Raw genomic sequence first — 26,245 nt, forward strand, 5'->3', positions numbered from 1 at the left:
TTAAAAATTAAATTTTCACAAAAAAACTGTTTAACTGGCAGAAAGAATTACTTAACAGACTGCATTGCCTACTGAAGCTGTATTTTAGTCCCATGTTTCTTTCCTGTAAGTTTGAGAGCAGTAAGTGACATGGTTTTTCTTATATGGTCATCATGAGAGCAGTGCCTAAAATAGTTTTTTTTTCAAATTTTGATGCAAGATTACATAATGTTTAACAGCATAATGACCATCAACTTTAGTAACATGGATATTCAGAAAATGTGACTAGCAAAGGTCTTCAGGCCCATGGAACTTCAAAGTCACAACTTGAAAATGACAAAATGTAAACAAGACAGCACTGTTCTGAAATGTTTTTTCCCCATTTTTAACAATTTTTAACATATATCAAAATTCACAGTTTACTGCCATTTATATATAATCAACTATAAAAATTAATGAGATAGGAAAAATATCAATAGAGCAGTGTTAAATGTCCAATTTCTTCCCAGAAGAATTTCATCAGCTGTGTTAAGTTTTAAGAATGATGTGAATTTTTCTTCAGTCAACAGCTAATATGGAGGTAAAACCTATCTCAATATTAGCTGTTGACTGAAGAAAAATTCACATCATTCAAATTTCTTCCATTCTGAGATTCTGAACATAGTGAATGATTGAATCTGACAAACTGCAATGATATGAGTTTATTTCAATTTTTGAAAATTTATTTCACAATACACGATAACAAGTTTACCATAATATATATATAATATATTTTTTTATTTAGACTCGGCTGTCGTACTAACTGCATTACAGACCCTGGGCATTTTGCTAATTGAAAATTGAAAGCTTTATAGTAGTCATATATCTGTCAAGAATGAATAAGGGTAAGCAAGATGGCAATTTAGCTGTAGATAAATACTCACATAACTAATTGGTGAGGTCATTTTAGAGCATTTATTTTCTAAGATACCAAAATAAAGAAAGATGACATTATAACAAGCTAATATATTACTATTAGGCTGTATTCACATGCAAAATTTAAAAAATCCATTGGTGGTATCTAGTGTTCACGGTATGTTTACTCTGTAGCGATATTAATTAGCAGCGTGAGCTAGTCATTTCCAAAGCTGTAATTAATTTGTGCTGCTAGTTATTTATGCCATGGGGTATTCAGCATTAAAACAATAAAGTATAAAATGTACAGCTTGAACATAATGAATAAATGACTCTTAGAATACAGAGCATTTGTAAATATGACCAGTATGGAATGTGCTAGACCAGAACTGCATGTCTGCAACAAAACCAGGGGTACATATTAGCCATGAAAAATAACATTTTGTTCATTTCTAAGACAAATATTTTTTACATATCTTTTTTACTTTCAATTTTATAAAACTAACTGTATTCACAAAATAAGAAATGATAGGAGAAACTCTGTTTTGCTATGCTCCATAAAATACAATTCAACTCATTCAATAGCCATACAGATTTCTTAAAAAATCTTTTTCTGACATTTTTTTGCTACCAACATTTAAATAGTCAAAATGAATAAACTTGAATAATTTACTCTAAATTGTCTTCTCTATCAGAGGTACAAAACTGTACATGACATTGTTTTTTGTTCAAGTATACCGAGTGTTCTTCAGTGTGAAGAATGAACATTTCAACTTCACAAATAACACATCTCCAACAGTGTCAATTATATTATAACATTTATTGTTCTTTCCTCATACTATGAGTAAGAAGAGAAATCCTATGCTTGAGCCCAGTCTTGTTTCCATAAACCCCATGGAAAGAAGTTACAAGTGAACATTAATCTTCTCCAAGTAGGTGGTATTTTCCTTTCTGAAATTAAGAAATATATGTAACATGACATGTTAATCTCATAAAGATTTGTCACTGCTCAATTTGGTTGGTTTTTTTTAATGGGTTTGGTACACTGAAATTGACTAGACAGCAAAGCTGGCAAAGTAGCAAGTGATCCAGTTTTAAGGGATATATAAGCCACTGAAAATGTCAATGTGTGGAAAAAAAATGATATAAAAATAATGACTGCTGTAAATTGTTAACTGATCATGCTGATTTTAAAAAGCAACCTGTTTCTTTACCAAACAAATGTATTTCTTAAAATGATAGTGAAACAAGAATATGGTTTGGTAGGTATGGGGCAAAGGACACCAGCCAAGTCTATCTCCTTTTTTATTATGCCATGTTTTAAGTTAAAAGGGAAAGATGGTATTTCTTCTTGAACTATAACTGTCTTTAATATGATGATTATGTTCTTGCTTTCGTCATTTATGTAAAATATTATATATAAATATATATTTAACAATATAATATGTAAAATTTTATAAAAGTAAAGAAGAGCACAATAATGTGTGAAAATGTATGAGTAATCATGTAACTTAGAATTGAAAGAAATAAATAATTCGGTAAACAAATATCATTGGTCAATTTCAAGTATTATGAAGTTGAAGAAATGGGTGTGACATTATTTTTCCACATGTATAGGTAAAAGTAAATAACTTTTTAAAGAAGGGGTAAATTCGTAAGGTTTTGTTAATGTTTTTTCTTTCTTTTTTGAAGTGTTATTCTCTGAAACTTCTGCACATGTGTTTAGCTATATATGTGGTTGGAAGTACATAGGTTAAATGAAATTTGGAAACAATCTGTCTTATAATCTGTAATATAAATTTAAAGACAATTTTTGGGAAAAGACAAACAGACTGGAAAGTGATCACCAAAATAAGTGGGCAAAACTATAAGTTTAAGATCTGTATGATTAAAGTTTGTGAAGACGAGATCTAAGGCCGAGTCATAATTGGTAGTTGGAGTTGTGACATGTTGTGTAAACATAAGGTCTTGGCACATCATTTTTCTGAGAGCATTTGCATTGTTTTCATGGAGCCAGTTGACATTAAAGTCACCTATAATAACACATTTGTCTGTCTTATCAATAGTGTCAAGAATATTTCTCAAAGCCTCAAGAAGTACCTGCATTTTACCATGAGGAGGTCGGTAAATTGTGATGACAACTAAGTCAGGAAACTGATCCAACCGTGTGACAGTAATCTCAATTCCAGAGAAATTGCAATTTTTTGGAAAATTCTCTGCATATCTATGGTGACTGTAGATAGCAGTACCATGCTGTCTATGAAGAGTACTATCATTTCTGTGAAGATATTTATCTTTTAGCTGGTATTTTGTATTTAGGTCTTTAATTGCAAATCTGGTCTCAGTGAAAGCACATACATCTGCTTTCGGTACATCAAGATTCTCTCTGATATCATCAATGTATTTGTGAAGAGAACAGCAATTCCAATGGATTATTTTGAAGTGGTCATCTGGTTGTTCAAATAGAAATGATATTGATTTAACAAGCTGTGCTTCTTGCCTTAAACGTTTCATTTCTTGTTTAACTTTGTCAGAAATGCATATTTTACTGGCATTTAATTCCAAAATATGCAACCCTTCTAATTTTTCTACTCGACTAAGTGCAACATAATGCATGTGCTCATTTTTTCTGCCGCTGAGATCTACAACTAATTCTTTCAATGTGTCACCTTGACATCTGTGTATAGTTTTTGCAGCAGACAACTGCAGTGGGAATTGTTTTCTTACAACTTGATACTGTCCTGTTTTTCCCAGGTGAAATTGTCTTTTAACAGGAAAGATAGGTGTCCATGTTTTTGAAATTTTGCTATTATATAATGGTTTGTTCATTCTTCTGACATTTTTGCCAATGTCCTCTGCATCAAATTGTACCCAAATTAATTGTCTGTCTAAATCTACCAGTTTCACAACATTTGGTGCACCATTAGTAATGCCATCTTCTGTGTCAACATTTAGGACAACTTCAGTTCTTTCCCCAACTGCAATATGCAGAATCCTTCGTAAATTCATGGTTTTTTTATGATCCAATGGAATTTGCTTTCTGATGTTGTTTTCTAAATGTTTTGGTACAGGCCCAGTGATAGTATCAGTGGCTGCAATTTGAAATTTTTCTCCTTTCGCATTTTGATAACTGGCATGATTGAAATTTTCTACCAGAGAATTTGTTTGGAAAACATGTAGTAATGGTTGTTGGCTAGTTTTTGATTGATCAAGTTGACGTTCACTTAGAACTTTTATGTCTTTGTCTGTGTGATGTCCTTCTCTAAGCCTATTTAAAATTTCTGCAAACTCTTTACTGTCTTTCTGACGCATAATCTCAGTCAGTTCATACATGTGAAAATGTTTCTGCCACAAATTAGTAGCTAATGGATAATAGTCATTGTTTGGATTTTCAAATATCCAGTTATCAAACACAGGCTTCAGTTGAAATAGGTCACCTATAGCCACAATGCTAACACCTCCAAACAATCTGTCATTGTTTTTTAGTTCTTTTAACCGTTCATTGATGAAACTTAACATTTTACTCCCAACCATTGAAACTTCATCAATAAAGAGAACTTTAAGTGATCCAAGTTTGTATCTGAAACTGTTTAACACATCAGCACTGAGTCTTTTATATTTGAGACTCTGATTTGCAGGAATTTTCAGTAAACTGTGAATTGTGTGGCCACCAATATTATACGCAGCTTTTCCTGTAGGAGCAATCAAAGCAACTCTAATTGTCCGGAAGTCTTCACCAGGTAAACTTGACAAGTACTTTAAAATACCTTGATACAGAGCACGAGTGACAAATGATTTCCCCACACCAGCACCTCCAGACAGGAATATGTGAAATGGATCAGAATTGGATTTGATTAAATGTAAAACATGATGGAAAAACTCTAACTGTTGTCTGTTCATGTTTCTAATCATTTTAAAGTAACTGATATCAGGTATTTCTTTATTAACAATTTCTTCTTCAGTGCAACTTTTGGCAGATACATGTATACCCAAATCTTCTGCTAAGTCATAGGACAGACCAACAGAAGATTGTACCACATCACTAGGTTCACACTGATCAGCTTCATTTTGACATTCAGTATTTGGTGCAACAGTGGCCCACATATCTTCATCTTCACTATCCATGTTATTTAGATCTTCCATTGCTCTGTGCAATTCATCTTTAGCTGGAGAATACATTCTCTGTTGTTCCCTAATCTCATTTTCTAAATGTTGACATCTCTGTTCATAACTTTCAAAATTTTGCAAAATGTCAGATTCTTCATTTCTCCATGGAATATACAACATCAATAGCTCACGGTAATGCTTTTCAGGATATAAACTCTCACTGAACCAAACACTGCGAATAATTTTTGCTTTTTTTCTTTTAATAATGTCTGTTTCACATGGAATATCATGAATATCATCCTCAAAATTTTCAAGGTCATGCTTTTCCAATGGCATACCATCTGTATCTAATATTCTAGAAGATCTTTTTTTGCTTCCGCCAATAATGTTCAAATTGTTGTCATAATATGCAGCAAAATCTGCAAGGGAAATATTGTCCAAGGAAGGTAAGCGCCTGCTATAACGTTTCAAAAGATTGCTGGACTCAATATTGTCAGATTCATCTTCTAATTCTTTTATTTCTTCCAGTGGCTTAAGTAATCGTACTCTGTCTTCAGGGGGTGTAGTGTTAATGAATACAAATGATCGAGAAGCTCTTCTCATGGGTAACTGTAAAGTGATGTAGGAAGCTTCTTGAGCAGAAATTTCAACATTATTAAGAAATTTGTTTCCAATGTGACGGACTTGCTGTTTTATGTCACTGTTACCTTCTCTAGCTTCTTTGCAAGCTTGATAAAGTAAATCTGACATGCCTCTTTGTCCTTTAGAAATGTAATTTACAATATATGTTGCACAAGCATAGATGTCTAAAACAAACTGAATATCCATATTTGCTCTCCATGCTTGTAAACATGACCTGGAATAATTGTTTATCCAAATTTCACAGGGCAGTCTTTTTAAGAACAAAGTATCAGTTTTGATTGTAGATCTCACTGCCAAAATGTAATCTTCTTCTGAGACTTGTACTTTATTTAAAAATTCTTCAAATGTTAGACTAACACATGTAAAATTTTTGTCATTTATAATATTATGAATCTTTGTCCAAACTTGTGCATATTCTTTCTTCTGTGAAGTATCTTCAAGGGGTTTCAGAATAATACTTTTTTTCATCGGAGGCTGTGGAAAATGGAATCTGCAAGATTTTTTCAAATTCTTTATACATGTCCTTGTATGTTTGTGTGTCTGATAAGATACAAGTTCTTTTATTGGATCATCTTCATTTGGTTTGCTACAGCAAATTGTGCTATCAACAAATTGTATGATGTCTTCATTAGAATTGACACCATAAATAGGTGCATTTTCTATCCAAAGCAGCATGTGAATATGTGGACTACCTCTGTGTTGAAATTCTACACGGTAAAAAAAATCTTGTATTTTACCTAATGGTGCTACTTTGTGGCACAAAAAGTGATGTATCAAACACTGGACTTGATAATCAAAATGCCGTGCACAAGTAATGGGATCACTCTGAATCAAGCGACATTTTTCATCCCAGCTTAGCTGTTCTAACTCTGATTCTGAGTAATGTCTATTATCTACTAATTGACCAAGAGTTCCAAGTAAATGATTCCATTTTGTTTCAGCAGAAGAAAAACTGCAGAAAAAAGTTGCTGCTCCTAGCTGACGTATCATTGCAAATAAATCTTTTTTTGCTTTCTCAAAATATGGGGGGGAACCACGTACTCCTTTTAGGAATGTATAACCTTCATCAAAATGTAAAAGTTTCTCAATGGCTCCAGACTGTTTCAAATCTCCTGCAGTGAGTTTCTTTCCACTAGTTTTATGTTTTCTTACAGCAAGAGAAGCTGACCCAATCAATCTTTTCATCTGTAGTTTTTTTGCTTTAAAAAATATGTTGTCAACACACATTGCTGCTCTTCTGTCATTGCGTCTTAATTCCGACTTGCAAATGTCACTGTAGTGTACAGGGACAAGTCTGTTTTGATTTGCAGGCCTTGCATTGCCAAGAAATATTTCAGGAAAAGCCAATTCCTCACAGTGTTCATCTCTGAATATGCTGAGTGGATGACCTTCTTGGCCAGGTGCAAAAGAATAAATTTTCTCTCTCTCTGTGTCTTCTAAGAAGTCTCTACCTGTTAACATTGTATCTCTTATACCAGGTTTCATTTCTTCCTCATCAATTTCGTCCCAATCTGTAGTATCATTTTCCTGTAAGTATTTACTTATATCTGATTTAGCTCGTGTTACCTGCTTTGTTTGCAGCAAGTTCTTGTATATGCTATCAGCAGACAATGATGAGTCGCATACACTCTGCACGATATCATAGTGATCAGAGTTTGTATTTTGTAGGTAAATAGCTGTCTCGTGTGAATGATTGTTCTGGTCAAGAAAGTTAGCAGAATACTTTAACCATTTCCAAGAGTCACCAGGCTTGCAGTAGACATAGATGTCCGTTTGTAGCAGATGTGCTGCAGCAAGTATTTCTGTTTCAGTACCCCAAACATTTACACTATCCATGCGGGTTCGTCTAATATAATTTGCTGAGGTGCTGTCATTATCGCCTAACATACTACTTGCAAAAGCATACTCAAGCTGCTTCATATGACTGACGATTTTGTTTCTAAGTATAATGTGATTATTATCATACAACATGTCAGAACCAGTGATGGTAAAAGACAAACTTCGAAAAAAACAATTACCATCTCCAATAACTTTCTTCAACTGCCTAGGATTTGTCAAGAGAATATCACTACCAGTTTCAGGCCAATTGTGTGGACGCTTTAATGGTAAGTTTAGTTTCTTGGTTATTTTCTCTTGCCAGAGGGCATCTACAGGCATAAAATGGAATGAAGTATTGTCAGTCCGTATGTGTTGTACCTCATTTTCAGATTCACAATATGTAGGTAATATATGTCTTTGCTGTAAGTATGATAACTCCTTTTGCAAGTGTGAAACATTTCTTACTCTGTGTCGAATTTTTTTTACAGTTCTGAAGTATCTTGAGTACCATGTTCTTCCTTGTTTTTTTCTTTTAAACAAGCCATAATAACTCAGTTTCAAATGCTTATATTTTCTTAGAATATGGTGGCGCTTATAAGCAATGAGTTTTTCAATTCGTTCTCTACTAGAAGCTCTGATTGTATTTATCTTCTTGCGATATCTTGATCTGCCTCTCTCTTGTGATTTGAATGCAGGTACACCAAAAATGTGTGGTTGTTTTGAAAAACCAGCACCTTTTCTTTCACTCTGAATAGTAGCCACAAATTTGTCAACATCAACAGATGGATCATATTTATAAGGCTTGTCTAAAATGACATAGAATTCATCTGCAAAATCACCATCCTGATCCATAAGATGCCCTTCTTCAGAAAATTGAATGTTTTTACAACTAGCAGGGCATTCAACACAAACATATTCTTTCAGTAAGTTTTGTATTTGTTCCTCACGCAAGTTATAAATAGTTGTATGCTCTTTTTTTGTTTGTTCAAATGTGTCAGATCTGCAGGGATTTTCTTCTAATTTCCATGTTGTGTCTACAGTTATTCCCTTTTCTTGATATAATTTTCCATTTGCAGTTAACCAAGCTGCAGCTTCAAGTACTTTGTTAGGTCTTACATTCTGAGCATATGCATAATTTTTAAATTTCACATTTCTTTTGAGCTGAACTTTAATTGTAGAGCTATCTGCCTCAGTTCTTGGTAACTTTGTTACAGTGGATGTAACATCTGCTGGTATATTTACAACATTTCCTTCTAATTTGTATTGTTTTCCACGAGGAGCTTGTTGAAGCTTCATGAAAACTAACCTTGGGCTAGTTAATCTCCACTCTAAAGGTTTTAAATCCAAGAAGCTGGGTTTTTCTGGAAACGACAGGCCATTCACCATAGCGCATGGAGGAATTTTGTTCTTTTTCAAATGAGAAGAGCATGTTAAACATATCCAATTACTGTCAAATAAATCACCAGTTTCTTTGCAATGTTTAACTGCATTATTTTCTAAATTCATGATAGACTCTGAATTTATCACAGTATGCCTGTACCAAAGTTGTTGACATATACAACATGTGTAAATACAACCTTCAGCAACTTTTTTGTGGAATTGTTGTATTAACTGTTGAAGATTAGTATTGATTTTCTGCCTCTTATTACGTTTAGCAAATGAATCAGATTTTTTTTCATGTTTTCTGAATTCGGGATCAGATCTTTTTAACCTTTTATTACTTCTCTCAGTTACTTTGTAATAAGGATCAGACCTTTTCAAGTGCTTGTGCTTCAGAATTTTGGTCTTCATATCAGACTGAGAGCGTTTTAGTCGCTGAGATTCTTGTTCCTTTTTCCTATACTGTGGATCTGCCCTTTTCAACTGTTTGTGCTTTAAAATTTTGCTCTTCTCATCGACCTGAGAACGTTTTAGTCTCTGAGATTCTTGTTCGCGCTTTCTGAACTGTGGATCAGACCTTTTCAACTGATTGTACTTTAAAATTTTGCTCTTCTCATCGACCTGAGAGCGTTTTAGTCTCTTAGATTCTTGTTCGTGCTTTCTGAACTGTGGATCAGACCTTTTCAACCGATTGTACTTTAAAATTTTGCTCTTCTCATTGACCTGAGAGCGTTTTAGTCTCTGAGATTCTTGTTCGCACTTCCTGAACTGTGGATCAGACCTTTTCAACTGATTGTACTTTAAAATTTTGCTCTTCTCATCGACCTGAGAGCGTTTTAGTCTCTGAGATTCTTGTTCGCGCTTCCTGAACTGTGGGTCAGACCTTTTCAACTGATTGTACTTTAAAATTTTCCTCTTCTCATCGACCTGAGAGCGTTTTAGTCTCTGAGATTCTTGTTCGCGCTTCCTGAACTGTGGATCAGACCTTTTCAACTGTTTGTGCTTTAGAATTTTGCTCTTTTCATCAACCTGAGAACGTTTTAATCTCTGAGCATTTTGTTCGGCTTTCCTGTACTGTGGATCAGATCTAAGAAGTTGCATCCTGATTTTATTTTTCTCTCTTTTCAAAATATTTCTGTCAGTGCTACTGGTTCCAGTAAGTGAGGTATCCAAAAGAGTTTTATTCACTGCGTCAATTTTGCTTTGTTGTTTGTCTTCTGTCCATTTTAACTGCCTCTTCATTTCATCATGTAGTCTTTTTAAATGGGGTTTGTGCAAATTTGTTTTATCAAAAATGGATGAAATAGAATCAGAGGTAATGGTATTACCAGTGTGTTTTGTTAATGGTACCTTCTTCATTGAACCCACTTTTGAATATTGAACACTTTTTTCCACAGGTTTTAAGGATGTTTTTAATGTAACCATATTGGGTTCATTTTTTTGAATTTCAGGAAAAACTACTGATTCTTTCTTTAATTTGTGGGGTACCGATGATAGCTTTGGGTTGACTGGCATGTTAGATTTTACAGACTTATCTGATGGTGAAAAATGGTCTGAATATATTATAGACTTACTTGAATGACCAGGGGCATCAGTGGCACTCAAACTGACAGGATAGGCTGTGTCAACTGTAGCATCTGTCTTGTCTGAAGCATCTGTATAAGCTGCATGAACAGTAACATCTGAAGCAATGGGAATGTCAGTGTGTTCAGGAAATTCAGTGTTTTCAATAACTGCATTATTTTCACTTTTTTCAGTGTTTTCAGTAATTTCACTGTTTTTTTCAGTAATTTGTGTAATCTCAGTATTTTCAGTAATTTCATTGCTTTTTTCAGTATTTTCACTGCTTCTATCAGTAATTTCACTGCGTCTATCAGTAATTTCACTGCTTCTATCAGTAATATCAGTAATTTCACTGCTTCTATCAGTAATTTCACAGTTTTTCACAGAGCCCACCGAGGTGGGCGTGCCTGCCGAAGCAGGCACAATAGTAGACGTGGCATCCTTAGTCACCCTCTTGCGACTTTTCTTGATCATCTTCTTCTGATGTGCCCTTCTTTGGACCATGCTTTGTTTTTTCAACCTAGGCATCTAGAAATATGAAAAAATACATATTTATTGGCAAACCATAATAGAAACTAAGAGAGTTGTAAACAGTTTCTTTCGAGTGCAACTGCTTAAGAGGCCCTTAACAAACTACCAAGACTAACAAGTGCACCGAAAATAAAACATTATCAAACAAAAACATTATTTACTGATGTGTTGTTTCTGTAATTAAAGGTACATGCCGATGGAGTGCGAATCCCCAGTAATACATGTACATGTAATCTACCTCTACTAGTTACTTGTATAACAAAAATGAAGTTGACATGCCAATGAACAAAACAATTTAATCACTTCATCAACAATAAAATAGCCTTAAACTATCTCATTTAAATTGATGGTTAATTTGGATTACTTATCTAACCTACTAAAATTTATCAGTCCCATTTATATACAGCAGAGAAAGCAGATAGAAGAATGTATTCACATATGCCTTTTGGTGTTGTTTTACAAAATGCTAGTTAATTATAACACGGGGTACTCAGGACACAGACCATGAATACTAGATACCGTCAATGGATTTTTGGATTTTTGGAATTTGGATTTTTAATTAGAACGGTGCCTTAGATACAATGTTTTATTCCATTTTAATAGAGTCAGAATAATATAATATTGGATTCCTTGCAAAGCATAATATTTGTTGTGCCCATCATATTACTGTCATTACAGATTACATAACTACACATAATAATAATAATAATAATAATAATAATAGCCCAGTTTCTACTTCCAGCACCGAGCTGGTTTATATTGAGTCTGGTAGTATTATTTGTCTTAAGATGCCAAAGCTCAGAAATGTAAATTAAGGGCATCAGGTATGCTAAAAAAAAACAAACTATTATTTAAGGTTTGTTTAGTTATTAAGGTCAAATGGAAAAAGAAAAGACTTCAGAAGAAAATAGGACTTTTGGAACATGTTCAGACCTGCTTTAAGCTACTCTTTTTAAATATGAATTGATTTGTTATAATCAAGTTGTCAGAAAACAAGTGAAATTAGTAAGCTACAGCTACTGAAAAAGAAGTGCAATGATATATAACACTTCATTATATACAGAATATCTGTAAATACCTGGATGGATTTTTTACAAGGTAACTAAATTACAAGGGTTGTAGTAAGTAGCGAGCCTCGTGTGGAAGGGGTTAAGCAGCGATATCCCTTTTCAGCCCTTCTATTTCCTGACTATTTAAAGGTGTGTAGCCAAAGTTTGGTGTCATTTGATTAGTTTATGTCGACGAGGAAGCACTCTCAAATAAGCAAGGCAAGTGATTTTTGTGAAATGCCCCTGCTCACAAGTCTGTCATTGCCATGGCTGCAATCAACGAGTGTGGCTTTGAACTGATAGAACATACACCAACATCCTGATCTTGCTTCCTCTGACTATTATCTATTTCCCAAATTGAGTAAGGCCATTTCAGGTACTCACTTTGTGTCAGATGATGACATCATACGTGAAGTGGAGGGGTTTCTGAATGTCCAAGGAAAGGGCTTCTATGAAAGTGGCATACAGTCTCTCAAAACTCACTGGCAAAAGTGTATAGATACTCAAAGAGAGTATGTTGAGAAATAAACAAAAATACTTGTAAAATGTGTACCCCTTCTATATGAGGCTAACTACTTATCAATCAACCCTCATACAACCTAATTGCTATCGGCCTCCCGAACAGGTATATTAAAGAACAAAACATGGATAAAGGAACTTGGTACATTTGATAAATGTAAACTTGTACTTATTACTTTAGTCAAAAGATAAAAATATCAGCAGTCGCAATTTGCACATTGAGACATGTGAAAAGTAAAACAAGGATAAAGTGACAGCAGTTGAAAAAAAATTCTAAGATTGCTACACAGAAGTTATAAAAGGTGAAGACCAGTTACCAAAAAAGCTACTTGTATGGGTTATTAAATAAACATTTAATTGATCCATCCATTAAGAAATATTCAAATTGTTGATCTCCTAATGATGAACGTAAACAAAGTAATTAATGTTCAAAGGGAATATTCATAATAAGTTATCTTTAGCTGACTTGGATAAATGCTGGGGAGTCTCTGCTTGGAAGCTTAATCCATTTATTAACCAAACAGTACCTTTTTATATGGAGAGGGAAAAAGAACTGGTCTCATCTATAAGGGTCTATTCCCACAACTTTAGATCGATCTATCACCGCGGGGAGTCTCACCAGACTAACGTCAGATAATCCCCCTTAAGTGTCCGTCCCCGCCCACTACAAGCCATAAGGGGCAATTAACTTTCATGTCCGCCCGGCTGACAGCTATTCAGCGCGAACCCCCAGGGAGTTAGGTCGATCCAAAGTAGGTCGATCTAATCTATGGAAATGGGGTGTAAGATGCTAAAGTGTGGTATTGATGGTTACCTTTAACAATCATACTATGAAGTAAATGCGCACTAAATTAAAAGGATATTTTCATTAATAAAAGGGCTGCTACTAGTAACTCATTCCCTCTGTAGGGATCTAGGTGATACTCTGTAGGTGATACTCTTAGCACAACAGTGTTCAATATGCTCATTGATGCTCTGGGTGACAAGTTAATTCAGCCCAACACTAATCTGGTCCTCATTTCTGAACCAAACACCTGTAAATTGCACATTTTAGACAGATGGACTAATTAAGGGTCTGTTATGTATTCAAAAGCAACCTTCAAATGTGAACAATCAATCATGAACAAAAATGGTGCAAACTTTTTTGAGCCTTTTCTCATATTTGGAGAAACCAATCAGTGGATACTGACATTTCAGATTTCAGGAAAGTATACAACAGTATTATATTTAAGTAATAAAAATTGCCATAAAGGCTTGATGTTTCAAAATAACGAACCCACATATTGCCAACAATTAAGTATCTACCTATCTAAAAATACTGCCTTGGTATGTACTTGTCTGCTAGTAGATATCAATATTAAGTGCACACTGCTGGTACTTAGATGATCTTGAGACTTAAATGACAAGTATCTAAAACAATACTTACATTCTATTGCCACACTAATTATCCTGACAAGGTGCAATTGACTAAGTGGGTAACTGACTGACTGAGTAACTTCAACTGGGAACTGGAAGAAATAGAATGTTATATAAACTCAACTGACTATTATTTAATCTAGCACTGATGCTCTTAATATCTGAAACATATTCCTTTACTTTTGATAAGCTCCACATTGTTGAGAAGAAACTATGGTTACTCAAAAAATATATAGCATATAAAAATAATAATAATAATAATTATTATTATTATTATTATTTACAGTCTAAAATCCATATATAAAATGTTTAGTAGATTTTACAGAGGTAAAATGAACAGAATATGATCTAAAGAGTCAAAAATAAAAAATAAACAGTTGAGATATAAACGATATTGAAATATATGGTGCAATGTAAATTAATATATTCTGTAGGTCCCATTTAAAACAAGATGATCCGCCAACTAGCAGATCTGCCAACTAAATAGGGCTGACCCTACTTTAAAAATGATAGCGCTGAATCCAGAAGGTCTCACATCCTCAACATGCGCCCTTAAATGGATTTAAATTCATGCAGGGTTTAATTATTAGGCCCCTGCAGTTGTGGCATGTGTGGGGGCAAAAAGACCGTTAAGGAATAAATGGCATGGTTATTGAAGTGGGGTTAAAATTATTTAGTGGACGAATCTGCTTGTCAGTGGTCCCTCTATTCTGTTGCTTCAATAACCAACCCACATATTGCCAACAATAAAGTATCTACCAATCTAAAAGTATTTCCTTGGTATGTTCTTGTCTGCTAGTAGCTATCTATATAAAGTGCACACTGCTGGTACGTAGATGATCTTGAGACTTAAATGACAAGTATCTAAAACAATACTTACATACTATTGCCACACTAATTATCCTGACAAGGTGCAATTGACTAAGTGGGTAACTAACTGACTGAGTAACTTCAACTGGGATCTGGAAGAAATAGAATATTATATAAACTCAATTGACTATTATTTAAATCTAGCATTGATGCTCTTTATATCACAAACATAATAATAATAATAATAATAATAATAATAATAATAATACCCTAATAATAATAATAATAATAATAATAATAATAATAATAATATTTATTTACAGTCTAAAATCCATATATAATATGTTCAGTAGATTTTACAGAGGTTAAATGAACAGAATATGATTAATAGAGTCAATAATAAAAAAATAGCTGGTAAAGATATAAAGATATTGAAATATATGGTGCAATGTAAATAAATATATACTGCAGGTCCCATTCAAAGCAAGATGATCTGCCAATTAGCAGATCTGCCAACTAAATAGGGCTGACCCCACTTTAAAAATGATAGTGCTGAATCCCAAAGGTCTCACATCCTCCACATGTGCCCTTAAAAGGATTTAACCATGTGTCCAGGTTTAATTATAAGGCCCATCGGGCCATGCAGTTGTGGCGTGTGTAGGGGCAAGAAGACCGTTAAAGAATAAATGGCATGGTTTTTGAAGTGGGGTAAAAATTATTTAGTGGATGGATCTGCTTGTCAGTGGTCCCTCTATTCTGTTGCTTCAATAACCAACCCACATATTGCCAACAATAAAGTATCTACCAATCTAAAAGTATTTCCTTGGTATGTTCTTGTCTGCTAGTAGCTATCTATATAAAGTGCACACTGCTGGTACGTAGATGATCTTGAGACTAAATGACAAGTATCTAAAACAATACTTACATACTATTGCCACACTAATTATCCTGACAAGGTGCAATTGACTGAGAGGGTAACTGACTGAGTAACTTCAACTGGGATCTGGAAGAAATAGAATATTATATAAACTCAACTGACTATTATTTAATCTAGCATTGATGCTCTTAATATCACAAACATATTCCTTTACTTTTGATAAGCTCCACATTGTTGAGAAGAAACTATGGTTACTCAAAATATATATAGCATATAATAATAATAATAATAAATAATAATAATAATATTTATTTACAGTCTAAAATCCATAAAAAAATGTTTAGTAGATTTTACAGAGGTAAAATGAACAGAATATGATCAAAAGAGTCAAAAATAAAAAATAAACAGTTGAGATATAAACGATATTGAAATATATGGTGCAATGTAAATTAATATATTCTGTAGGTCCCATTTAAAACAAGATGATCCGCCAACTAGCAGATCTGCCAACTAAATAGGGCTGACCCTACTTTAAAAATGATAGCGCTGAATCCAGAAGGTCTTACATCCTCCACATGCACCCTTAAATGGATTTAACCTCATGCAAGGTTTAATTATTAGGCCCCTGCAGTTGTGGCATGTGTGGGGGCAAGAAGACCTTTAAGGAATTTAACATATTTAGTGGACAGATCTGCTTGTCAGTGGTCCATCTATTCTGTTGCTTCAATAACCAACCCACATACTTCCTGCAATTTAGTAGCTGCCTAGATGTTCAAGTATTACCTTTTCTATATACTTGAATTCTAGTACTTAGCTATCTACATCAAATGCATAATTCTGGTATTTTGATGATCGTGAGACTTAAATGCTAATGATTTAAAACAAACAATACTTGCCACACTTATTATTCTGTGAAGCTTCAACTGAATTGCTTCTAACTTCAACTGTGAGCTGGAAGAAATATAATATTATACAAATTCAACTTAAAATGATTAAATCTAGCATTGATTCTCTTTATATCACAAAGGGGGCATCTCGATAGTCCGAAGGTTCATTGGTCCGAAAAGTGGTAACATTTTTGCCGATCTTTTAATCAAGGGCTCATTGGTCCGAAGGTTCTTTAGTGAACATTCGGACCAATGATTCTTCGGACTATTGCTATGGACCCATCACAAACATACTCCTTCACTTTTTATCAGCCACAATGTTGAGAAGAAACTATGGTTTCTACAAGTATATTAAAATATCACCAGTAATATTAGTACTTACTAGTACTGTAACACAGGATAAACCTTGACCCCCTTTTGGAGCAAAGTACACATGCTGTTAAACACCATAAAACAAATGCATTATCCTGTGAATCAATGAAAGGCAAATTTCCCCAATAAAGAAATGTGGCATCAATTCAGGCAAGCAAGACACCATTGCCATTTAATGAGATTTTTCACATAGCTATTCTTAACTTTCTTTAGTCGTGAATATTGTTGATGCACATCTCTAAAAGTTATGCACTGTTTTAAATACTATAGAGCTTTAGGATACAGATTTGACATAAACATCTTCAGTGTCTAATGTTATGTATGTATGATCTTTTCAACTGTTAATTAGGATTTATTAATTAGCTTTATTTTTGCTCTTAAATTGTTTTGCAATAGCAGTATAAATAACTCCTCTTAAAAACTAACATTAAACTAAAATTAACAACTTACCAAGCTTCTTCTGTAAACCTATGGCCTCCTTCACAATGTCTCTAGTTGCACATTTCTAGGTCACTGCATCTCATTAGTCAAATGAACTGGGGATTGTGGGAAACCTCCTGATGAGAGCTTAGAATCTTCCTAAGGGAGATCTGGCTTTTCTGTTAACCTTTCCACCCTTAGCAACAGTCTCTAGTTGCACATTTCTAGGTCACTGCATCTCATTAGTCAAATGAACTGGGGATAGTGGGAAACCTCTTGATGAGAGCTTATAGAATCTTCCCAAGAGAGTTCTGGCTTTTCTGTTAACCTCTTCACCCACAGTATAATAAAACAAGACAGCACTGTTCTGACATGGGTTTATTTCCATATTTAACACTTTCTAAACATAAAACAAAATAAACAGTGTACTGCAATTTTTATATGATCAACTAAGAAAATAGATGAGATGGGAAAAATATCAATAGAACAGTGTTAAATGTCCAATTTCCTCCATTCTTAGATTCTGAACATAGTGGATGACTGAATCTGACAAACTGCAATGATATGAGTTTATTTCCATTTTTGACACTTTATTACACAAAACACAATAACAAGTTTACCATAATTTTTACAAAATCAACTGAAAATATTGTAAAGATGCAGGAAATGTCAAACAAACACTTTTACGTATCTTATTACTTAAATAATAAGGCTATTAACATGCCTAAGAATTGAATCTGAGGAAATGCGAAAAAAACAGCTTCACTTCTAAAATAATGCCCCGATTATGCTGATTTTCGAACTCAATCTGCGTTTTAGTAAGATTGACCATTCCTGTGAGTTTAATGACAATGGGTCTCTCTGTTTTTCTTATATTGTGTTTACAGTGTTGCATATATGCTGAAAAATGAAAAAAAAAACAACACAACTACTAAAATAGTGGCCCGATCATGCCGATTTTCGAACTTGACCTGCGCTTTAAGAAGATTGATTACTCCAGTGAGTTTCATGACAACAGGCCTAACGGTTTTCCTTAAAATGTGTTTACAAGGTTGCATATATGCTGAAAAGGAAAAAAACAGCATAACTTCTACTATAATGGCCCGATCATGCTGATTTTCGAACTTGACCTGCGTTTTATGAATATTCATCAGCTCTGTTAATATAAAACCAAAAAGTAAAACTGTTTTCCACTTATCGTGTTTACGGTGAAAGTGCACGGCGACGGCATCGGCATCGGCATCGCCATCGGCGACGGCGACGACAGACGCAGGCGATGGCAATATGTACAGACACATCTGTGTCTGTACATAAAAATTAGAAATGGCTAATTGGAAAGGATATTCTAGCAATGCCATTATAGGAAAACTTACTGAAGCTTTGGAAGTACATTATGACAAAATCGTTGGAATGGTTGAGATTTTACCCCTCCTTCGTGCAAGGTTTATTGCAAAGAAACTTTTCAGTAGTGACCGCTTAAAAGAGGTTCTGGTAAGCCAATTGTTTTTATCCAATTTTTATTTCACAACTACATTTTTTTGCGTAATGTCAGATTCTTTTAAACATAGAAGTACCTTGTATTGTAGGTAATAAATTTATTAGGTTTCTAACCACACAGTCCATATATTAGGATTTTTTTTTTAATTTCTTAAATCTTAAATTTCTAAAACTTCCATGAATAATTTAGATCAAATTCTCAGTAACATTATCCTTAGTTTTAATCTACATTCAGGTTAAGTAAACAGGCATCAAACCACAGTTACACATTTTTATGTACAGACACAGATGTGTCTGTACATATTGCCATCACCTGCGTCTGTCGTCGCCGATGCCGTCGCCGATGCCGATGCTGATGCCGATGCCGATGCCGGCGCCGTGCACTTTCCTTGTAAACACGATAAGTGGAGGGCAGTTTTACTTTTTGGCTTTATATTTACAGAGCTGATGAATATTCATAAAACACAGGTCAAGTTCGAAAATCAGCATGATCGGGCCATTATTGTAGAAGTTATGCTGTTTTTTCACTTTTCAGCATATTTTTCACATTTCCTCAGATTCAATTCTTAGGCATGTTAACAGTCTCATTATTAAACTAATAAGATACGTACAAGTATTTGTTTGACATTTCCTGCATCTTTACAACATTGTTAGTTGATTTTGTAAAAATGATGGTAAACTTGTTATCATGTATTGTGTAATAAAGTTTCAAAAATGGAAATAAACTCATATCATTGCAGTTTGTCAGATTCAATCATTCACTATGTTCAGAATCTCAGAATGGAAGAAATTGGACATTTAACACTGCTTTATTGATATTTTTCCCATCTCATCAATTTTCTTAGTTGATCATATAAAAATGGCAGTAAACTGTTAATTTTGTTTTATGTTAAAAATTGTTAAAAATGGAAAAAAAAAAACCATTTCAGAACAGTGCTGTCTTGTTTACATTTTGGCATTTTCAAGTTGTGACTTCGAAGTTCCATGGGCCTGAAGACCTTTGCTTGTCACATTTTCTGAATATCCATGATACTAATATTTTATTATTAAAAATTGATGGTTAGTATGCTGTTAAACATTATGTAATATTGCATCAAAATTTGAAAAAAAAACTATTTTGGGCACTGCTCTCATGATGACCATTTAAGAAAAACCATGTCACTTACTGTTCTCAAACAGTACAGTAAATATATATATATATAGATGTGTCTGTACATATTGCCATCACCTGCGTCTGTCGTCGCCGTCATCGCCGTCGCCATGCACTTTCATTGTAAACACTATAAGTGGAAGGCAGTTTCACTTTTTGGCTGTATATTTACAGAGCTGATGAATATTCATAAAACGCAGGTCAAGATCGAAAATCAGCATGATCGGGCCATTATTGTAGAAGTGGTATTTTTTCACTTTTCAGTATATTTCTATAATTTATTATGTAATGTTACATCAAAATTGACAATATTTTTGCATTGCTACTGCAAACATTATGAAAAGAAAACTGTGTTACTTATTATTATTTTTAACTTACAAGTATGATTTTTAGGATTGGCATGCAGTTCAAATTAGAAAGCCAGGTCAATTGGGTTATCATTTATTATTGAATTTATGCAATTTTGTGTGAAATTTTCATTTTTCTCATTCTGGCACTTTCTAAGTATAAACTTGAACTCTGATGGGCCTGAAGCCTTATGCTTTTACTTTCGTTGTTGTTACCTGTTGTGCATAATTAAAATTTGATGTTGACTGTGCAGTAAAACATAATGTATTATTCCATCAGAATTGGTAGTCTCCTATTTTGTGCATTATTGTTTTGTGCTTTTCTTAAGATGTGACTTATGGGCCTGAAAGACCTTTGAGAAGGTCAGTCTGTTAATATCCCTTGGGTATCACGTAGCTAATTTCTGAGTTATAAAGTCATTTGCCTAATTGATAGGCCATTAAAGGAGATTACATAAAGCACACTTGTTGATATTTCCTTGTAAACTCCCAAAAGTTAAGCTCTCTGCTAGATTAATAATAAGGAAGCAGTGATAATTATGCAGGTTATAATATATATATATATATATATATATATATATATATATATATATAATCAAAGATTAAACATTTGAATAGCAGCTTCATTGAAATTATATTTACCTCAGGCTCTGCCAAGGAGGTTATATTTTCACCCCTGTTTGTCTGTCATCAACATAACTCAAAAAGTTATGGACCGATTTTGCTTAAATTTTCAGGAACTGTCAGAATTGGGCCAAAGAGGACAATGATTAGTTTTTAGTGGTGGTCTGGCTCAATAATCAATCAATAATCAATAATAATCAACAATTGCTGCCTTGGCAGAGGTCTGCACTCTCGGTGGTTTTCTAGTTTTGTTATGTTTTCCTTTACAATTTTTTCTCAAACACTTGCATTTGTGACTTTTAACTCTCATCCGCTCGAGGCTCTGCACATTTTCTGTATTTCCACATAAGCAATTGTATTGTTTTTTATGTCTTTAAACATTATATAATATTATTTTATGCACTGTCATCATTTTTCAAATATTGAGACTTTCATCATGTGACTTTGGTCTCTCATGGTCCTGAAACTGTAATCTTATTGAAGGGGTGGATTGAGACCATCTTACGGGTCTTCTGGAAGACAGGTTATTAAGTTTATATTGACTGGTATCTATTTTTTTCTGTTGGAAGACCATCAAAATGGAGGATGGATCAACATAGATACTTTGGAATACTGTCAGAAAATATCTCAGGGTCCGCTCCTGTTATTGACCATGTTACCTGTTGTGCATGATTAAAATTCAGTGTTGACTGACAGTGCTATTATTAGCATTATTTATTATTGCATCAAAATTGACAAAATGACCTTTTTTATTTATATCTTTATTTTCTGTTTTTTGTCTGTACATTTGACAGCTTTGCTGCCTTGTTTAAATTATGTATTGAATGTTTCAAAGAATACAGACCCTTTTCATATTTCTGATAAGAAGCACACTACAATGCAAGAAAGTTTTCCAAAGTACATTGTCACAATTTCTTTAATAGTCACCTTGAGAAAAGAATGTAAATATGCTGAATGTGAACCAGATGCACACCCCAAAGCACTAAAATAAAATGTTTCTTTGGTCTTCAGAGGCAAAATATCTAAATTATATTAAGTGCTACTTATGTCTGGTGCTTAGAAAAATTAGCACTTAATATAATCAGTAATATAGTATAACTAAGAGAATTACCAAAAGATACTGTTTAATGTTATCGCAAAATGATATTTGGACGGGTTTTTTCTGCTAGCTTTCTATGCTGTATATACATGGTGCAGAAAAGTAGGTCACATAAGTACAGTAGGTAAAAGGTACTGAATAAGTCACTCAATCAGCCATAAAAGACTGCTAGACTGCTATTTTCTTTAAATTTTTGGTGGAAATTTAACCTACTGATTATTAATATATAGCTATACTATTTGAAACTATATCCTGGCATCTGGTTGGTTTTTGTAGCAAAAAAATGTATGCATCTTTATATTTGGATTTCCAACCAAAAATTTAAAGAAAGTAGCAGTCTAAAGCTCTTTTATGGCTGATCAAGTGATTTATTCAGTTTATCCCTTGATATGCTAACTTTATTTGAGTCATATAAGAAACTAGTAGAAGTGGCTCATATGGGATACTGGGAATCCACACTCCACCAATTCTCAGTTTATATGTATCTCTAATAAAGATCATACATAAATGTGACCTTTAAATGATAATGATTTTGTATTATTTAACTTTCACCAGGCTGACTGTAAGTCAGAGAAGGAGAAGACCCTGGCAGTGTTGGATCGTCTTCCCAGAACCAAAGAGGCCTTGTATACTTTTGTGGACATCTTAAAGGAAGACTATGAACATGTTGCTGGACTTCTCGAACAAGATCTTGATGCTGTATGTGCTGCATGTGTTGGACCAAGCTTGCAACTACCAGGTATTTTTCAAATATGTGATAACAAATAACACCCCATTTCCATAGATTTTTAGATCGATCTATCCCTGTGGGGAGTCTTACTAGATTACTGTCAGCTTGGCCGGCTTAAGCGTCTGTCCCGTCTACTAAAAGCTGTAAGGGGGTAATTAACTATGGTGCCTGCTCGGCTGACTGCAATTTAGCGTGAACCCCCAGGGAGTTAGGTTGATCTAAAACTTAATTTTTAGATCAATCTAAATCTCTGGGAAAGCACCCTAACTTTTAATAAAAAATAATAAAAATAGGGGGGGAAGGATAGGATGATATTATTTTCATATAGCATAAGACCATATAAAATAGGGCTTAATTAGAAAAACCATATTGGCATTTTAGGATTAAACTTGATTGACATTAAGATTGTATCTGGTGATATGTATTCTTGCAAATGCTTGTCATATACGACAAGCATTTGCAAGAATACATATCACCAGATACAAGCTTCGTAAACAATAATTGTCATTTGCTTAGATTTGTTTTAGATTGCGGAGCACAAATGCCAAATAAATGATTCCATTAAATCAAAACCTTATTTTGAATACTTGTTGAAACATCTGGATTATTTCATTCTAACCATCCCTAAAGGTACATGGTTATTCCATACTAGTTCCAGTTTCTGAGAGTGATGACAACAACAAACTGGTAGAGCACAGCCAGCCAGATTCTGCCAGTGATGACACTGAGATTAAGGTGCCTTACACAGCCCCATGTCCAGATGGCTTGATATCTGTTCACCCATCTGAACTTCAGAAGATGATCAACGCTCAGCTCCTGCAGTTCTCTGCAGAACAAAAGAAGACCCAGGAGCAGGAGAACCAAAACCTTTGGTCAGAAGTCCACGAGTTGAAGGCAGAAAAGAAGACCCAGGAGCAAGAGAACCAAAACCTTTGGTCAGAGGTCCACAAGTTGAATGCAGAAAAGAAGACCCAGGAGCAAGAGAACCAAAACCTTTGGTCAGAGGTCCACAAGTTGAATGCAGAAAAGAAGACCCAGGAGCAAGAGAACCAAAACCTTTGGTCAGAGGTCTACAAGTTGAATGCAGAAAAGAAGACCCAGGAGCAGGAGAACCAAAACCTTTGGTCAGATGTCCAGAAGTTGAAGGCAGAAAAGAAGACCCAGAAGCAGGAGAACCAAAACCTTTGGTCAGAAGTCCAGATGTTGAAGACAGAAAACAAACAACTCAAACGAGAATTGGATAAAGCATCTAACATGTTCCAGAATTTAAAAGATGAATGTGCAGAATACGAGAAGACCATCTCTCAGCAAGCAACTACCATAAGTAGACAAGAAGACACCATTTGTAAACAGAACAAAAGGATCAGCAAACTTGAGGCTGACAGAGTACGGCTATATCAATACCAGAATAGCTGTTGTGCAAGAACATTTCCCTGCTTCTTCCCAAGACAGGCAGACAATGATTACATTATGGTGCCTACAAATGCCAATGAACGGGCAGACAACAACCAGTAGATCAGTAAAAATACAACAACATTTGAAAACACTGGGCACTGCAGAACTGTGACATTCAAAATTTATTTTATGTTCTTTTACTTTTAAATATATATATATATGAAGGTGATATATCATAATCTTTGACAACAGACCAAACTATGTACTAGTATATACATTTGTTCTTGACGGAACATATCTTCCAATTTATTTATATGCCATATTTTAAAATATTTTGATATCAGCAGTTTATGTAAATAATCAATAACTTTGTAAAAATTGTAAGTATGTTAAAATATATATACATTCATGTATTTGCCTGTGTTGTTTCTATGTATTTACATTTTGTTAATCAAAGAAAGTTATCGTTTTAAGTTTGTTATAGGAATGCTGATCTGTTTAGTTGATTATCAAAGCACCAACAGTGAATAGCAGTCCAACACATAGCAATATAACTGGCCAATCAGAAGAACTCTAGAACTCCTTTACAATTAAAGTAACAATATTTATCAGACTTTGAAATTTAAGACATATGGTCGTTCACATTCTATCCTTATTATATAACAGAAATCAATCAAGTAACAAATAAGTTTCAGGGTATGTTTCATTTAGTAGTCTGAACTTCACACCACCTTCACTTAGATTTACCAGAATAGAAAGTTGTTCTCAAACCAATCACTTTCTGTCTAAGTTCATCATTTTGATTTTTTAACAGAGGCAAACTGTGTGTACACATAGAAAGTGTGATCCTTAACATTTCATAGGATTTGGGGTGATGCCACTTAGGACTTATAATTGTAACATGGTTAAATTGAAATAATTTAAAGACGTGTGGACTATACTTTCAGTCCAATGTTTTCATTTTCTGACTGAGCACAGTGTACACAAAAAGTATGGGCCTATGCACTTCGAACTTCCAAGTGACTTAAACTCAGGCTTTGGGTTTAGCCACTTTGGACTTACATCAGTGTACAGTACATAAAACTGTTGGCCTGTAGACTTCCATATAACTTACACACAGGCATGATTGAAAAGTTGTAAATACTGAAAATTCAGAGAATGTAACCTGCACTTTTTCATCGCATTTAGACCATAAGAAAAATAATAAAAACAAAGACTAAATCCTGACATCAGGCATAATCCTGAAAACTTTCATCGATGTATGATAGTTAACATTATTTATTTTTAAGTTAATTACCATTGCTGTACTTATTTCTTAGTTATTTAGCATTATTTAATTCTTATTTATTAAACATCATCAGTTATAGAGTACAATGGCCTTTGTTACTTATTAATTTATAGGGAAATGGTGTTTAAGACAGATTCCAACAGGATTCCAACATTAAATATCAAAGACAGGATTCCAACATTAAGTATCAAAGTAGATAATTCTAGTGGATGAGATAATTATAAAAGAGCATGCTAAGAGATGTCTGGCTGGTATATGTCTGTCTCTCCATTTCAGTTGTAAATTAATGGTATATCTGACAATGACAATTTTCATAACAATACATTTGTGATATTAAAATTGTTTGAATATTTATATCTAGAAAGGTGTTTTCATATCATATTACCCATATTTTCTTAGGTACTCTTTGCTCAATGTGCCAAAAGAAAAAAAAACATCTATGTCTATCTATTTATCATGGCTACATTCCCATGTAATTCCAGCTAAAAAGGACCAGGCAACTTGCAAGTCTTACATCATTAGATGTAATATGACACACACTTCCAGCACAATATTATCTCCTCTGGCACCCTTTACTTTCAAAGTCACGTTTGGACTATTTGTCTTAAAGACATTTCTTTGTGTATTTTTTTACTTTTATAGTGGTGAATAAAAGTTTTTGTCTTGCAATGCTTTTTTTTCCAGAAATGGACCAAGTATAATATCAACAAGGTCCTACCTTTAGAAAACCTATTAACTAGTGTAAGTTATATATTGATAGAAACACAGATGGATTGTTTTCTTATGTCACTCAAATTTAATGACAAATTGAAGATCTAATTTACTGTCATTCTCAGTATTCAAATTAGCAG

At 33.9% G+C, this 26,245-nt stretch overlaps 4 protein-coding genes across 17 annotated transcripts in view; 1 reads left to right on the top strand and 3 right to left on the bottom strand.

Annotated features, from left to right (window-relative positions):
- The window catches only part of LOC106156419 (centromere protein I-like), a 41,552-nt gene that overhangs the window by 10,079 nt on the left and 5,228 nt on the right, over positions 1–26,245 (bottom strand). The gene's annotated exons all lie outside the window — the stretch shown is intronic.
- Positions 666–18,585, bottom strand: LOC147759465 (uncharacterized). 14 transcript variants are annotated; one of them, XM_086996658.1, is made up of 7 exons: positions 16,855–18,585; positions 16,482–16,536; positions 15,634–15,711; positions 14,779–14,860; positions 13,909–13,990; positions 10,395–10,911; positions 666–1,824 (listed from the first exon to the last, which is right to left on the bottom strand). In XM_086996658.1, exons 6-7 carry the CDS (start codon positions 10,909–10,911, stop codon positions 1,733–1,735), a joined length of 609 nt encoding a protein of 202 aa, XP_086852784.1. In that variant the 5' UTR covers positions 13,909–13,990; positions 14,779–14,860; positions 15,634–15,711; positions 16,482–16,536; positions 16,855–18,585; the 3' UTR covers positions 666–1,732. The 14 variants fall into 11 exon arrangements, with proteins under 14 accessions (XP_086852783.1, XP_086852792.1, XP_086852784.1 ...); XM_086996657.1 differs by having other exon boundaries at positions 17,295–18,585; XM_086996666.1 differs by lacking the exon at positions 15,634–15,711 and having other exon boundaries at positions 10,395–10,502; positions 10,834–10,911.
- LOC147759466 (uncharacterized) lies at positions 2,850–10,381 on the bottom strand. Its single transcript, XM_086997384.1, has 2 exons — positions 3,232–10,381; positions 2,850–2,906 (listed from the first exon to the last, which is right to left on the bottom strand). The coding sequence occupies exons 1-2, from the start codon at positions 10,333–10,335 to the stop codon at positions 2,850–2,852; spliced, it is 7,161 nt and encodes a 2,386-aa protein (XP_086853510.1). The 5' UTR covers positions 10,336–10,381.
- Positions 18,583–26,136, top strand: LOC106178792 (uncharacterized). Its single transcript, XM_086996655.1, has 3 exons — positions 18,583–18,755; positions 22,537–22,720; positions 23,364–26,136. The coding sequence occupies exons 1-3, from the start codon at positions 18,588–18,590 to the stop codon at positions 24,224–24,226; spliced, it is 1,215 nt and encodes a 404-aa protein (XP_086852781.1). The 5' UTR covers positions 18,583–18,587; the 3' UTR covers positions 24,227–26,136.

Source organism: Lingula anatina, chromosome 10, assembly GCF_051362555.1.
Source record: "Lingula anatina isolate TDL-2025a chromosome 10, LinAna3.0, whole genome shotgun sequence".
NCBI lineage: Eukaryota > Metazoa > Brachiopoda > Lingulata > Lingulida > Lingulidae > Lingula > Lingula anatina.

Excerpts from the sequence above, each read along its gene's own strand:
- LOC106178792 (XM_086996655.1), top strand. The coding sequence starts at position 18,588 with ATGGCTAATTGGAAAGGATATTCTAGCAATGCCATTATAGGAAAACTT. Across the intron at positions 18,756-22,536 it reads ACCGCTTAAAAGAGGTTCTG|GCTGACTGTAAGTCAGAGAA; the intron begins GTAAGCCAATTG and ends AACTTTCACCAG. Across the intron at positions 22,721-23,363 it reads ACCAAGCTTGCAACTACCAG|TTCCAGTTTCTGAGAGTGAT; the intron begins GTATTTTTCAAA and ends ATTCCATACTAG.
- LOC147759466 (XM_086997384.1), bottom strand. The coding sequence starts at position 10,335 with ATGCCAGTCAACCCAAAGCTATCATCGGTACCCCACAAATTAAAGAAA. Across the intron at positions 2,907-3,231 it reads TTGATGTACCGAAAGCAGAT|GTGACTTTAATGTCAACTGG; the intron begins GTATGTGCTTTC and ends GTGTTATTATAG.
- LOC147759465 (XM_086996661.1), bottom strand. The coding sequence starts at position 10,911 with ATGCCTAGGTTGAAAAAACAAAGCATGGTCCAAAGAAGGGCACATCAG. Across the intron at positions 1,825-10,394 it reads TGATGCCCCTGGTCATTCAA|AAAGGAAAATACCACCTACT; the intron begins GTAAGTCTATAA and ends TCTTAATTTCAG.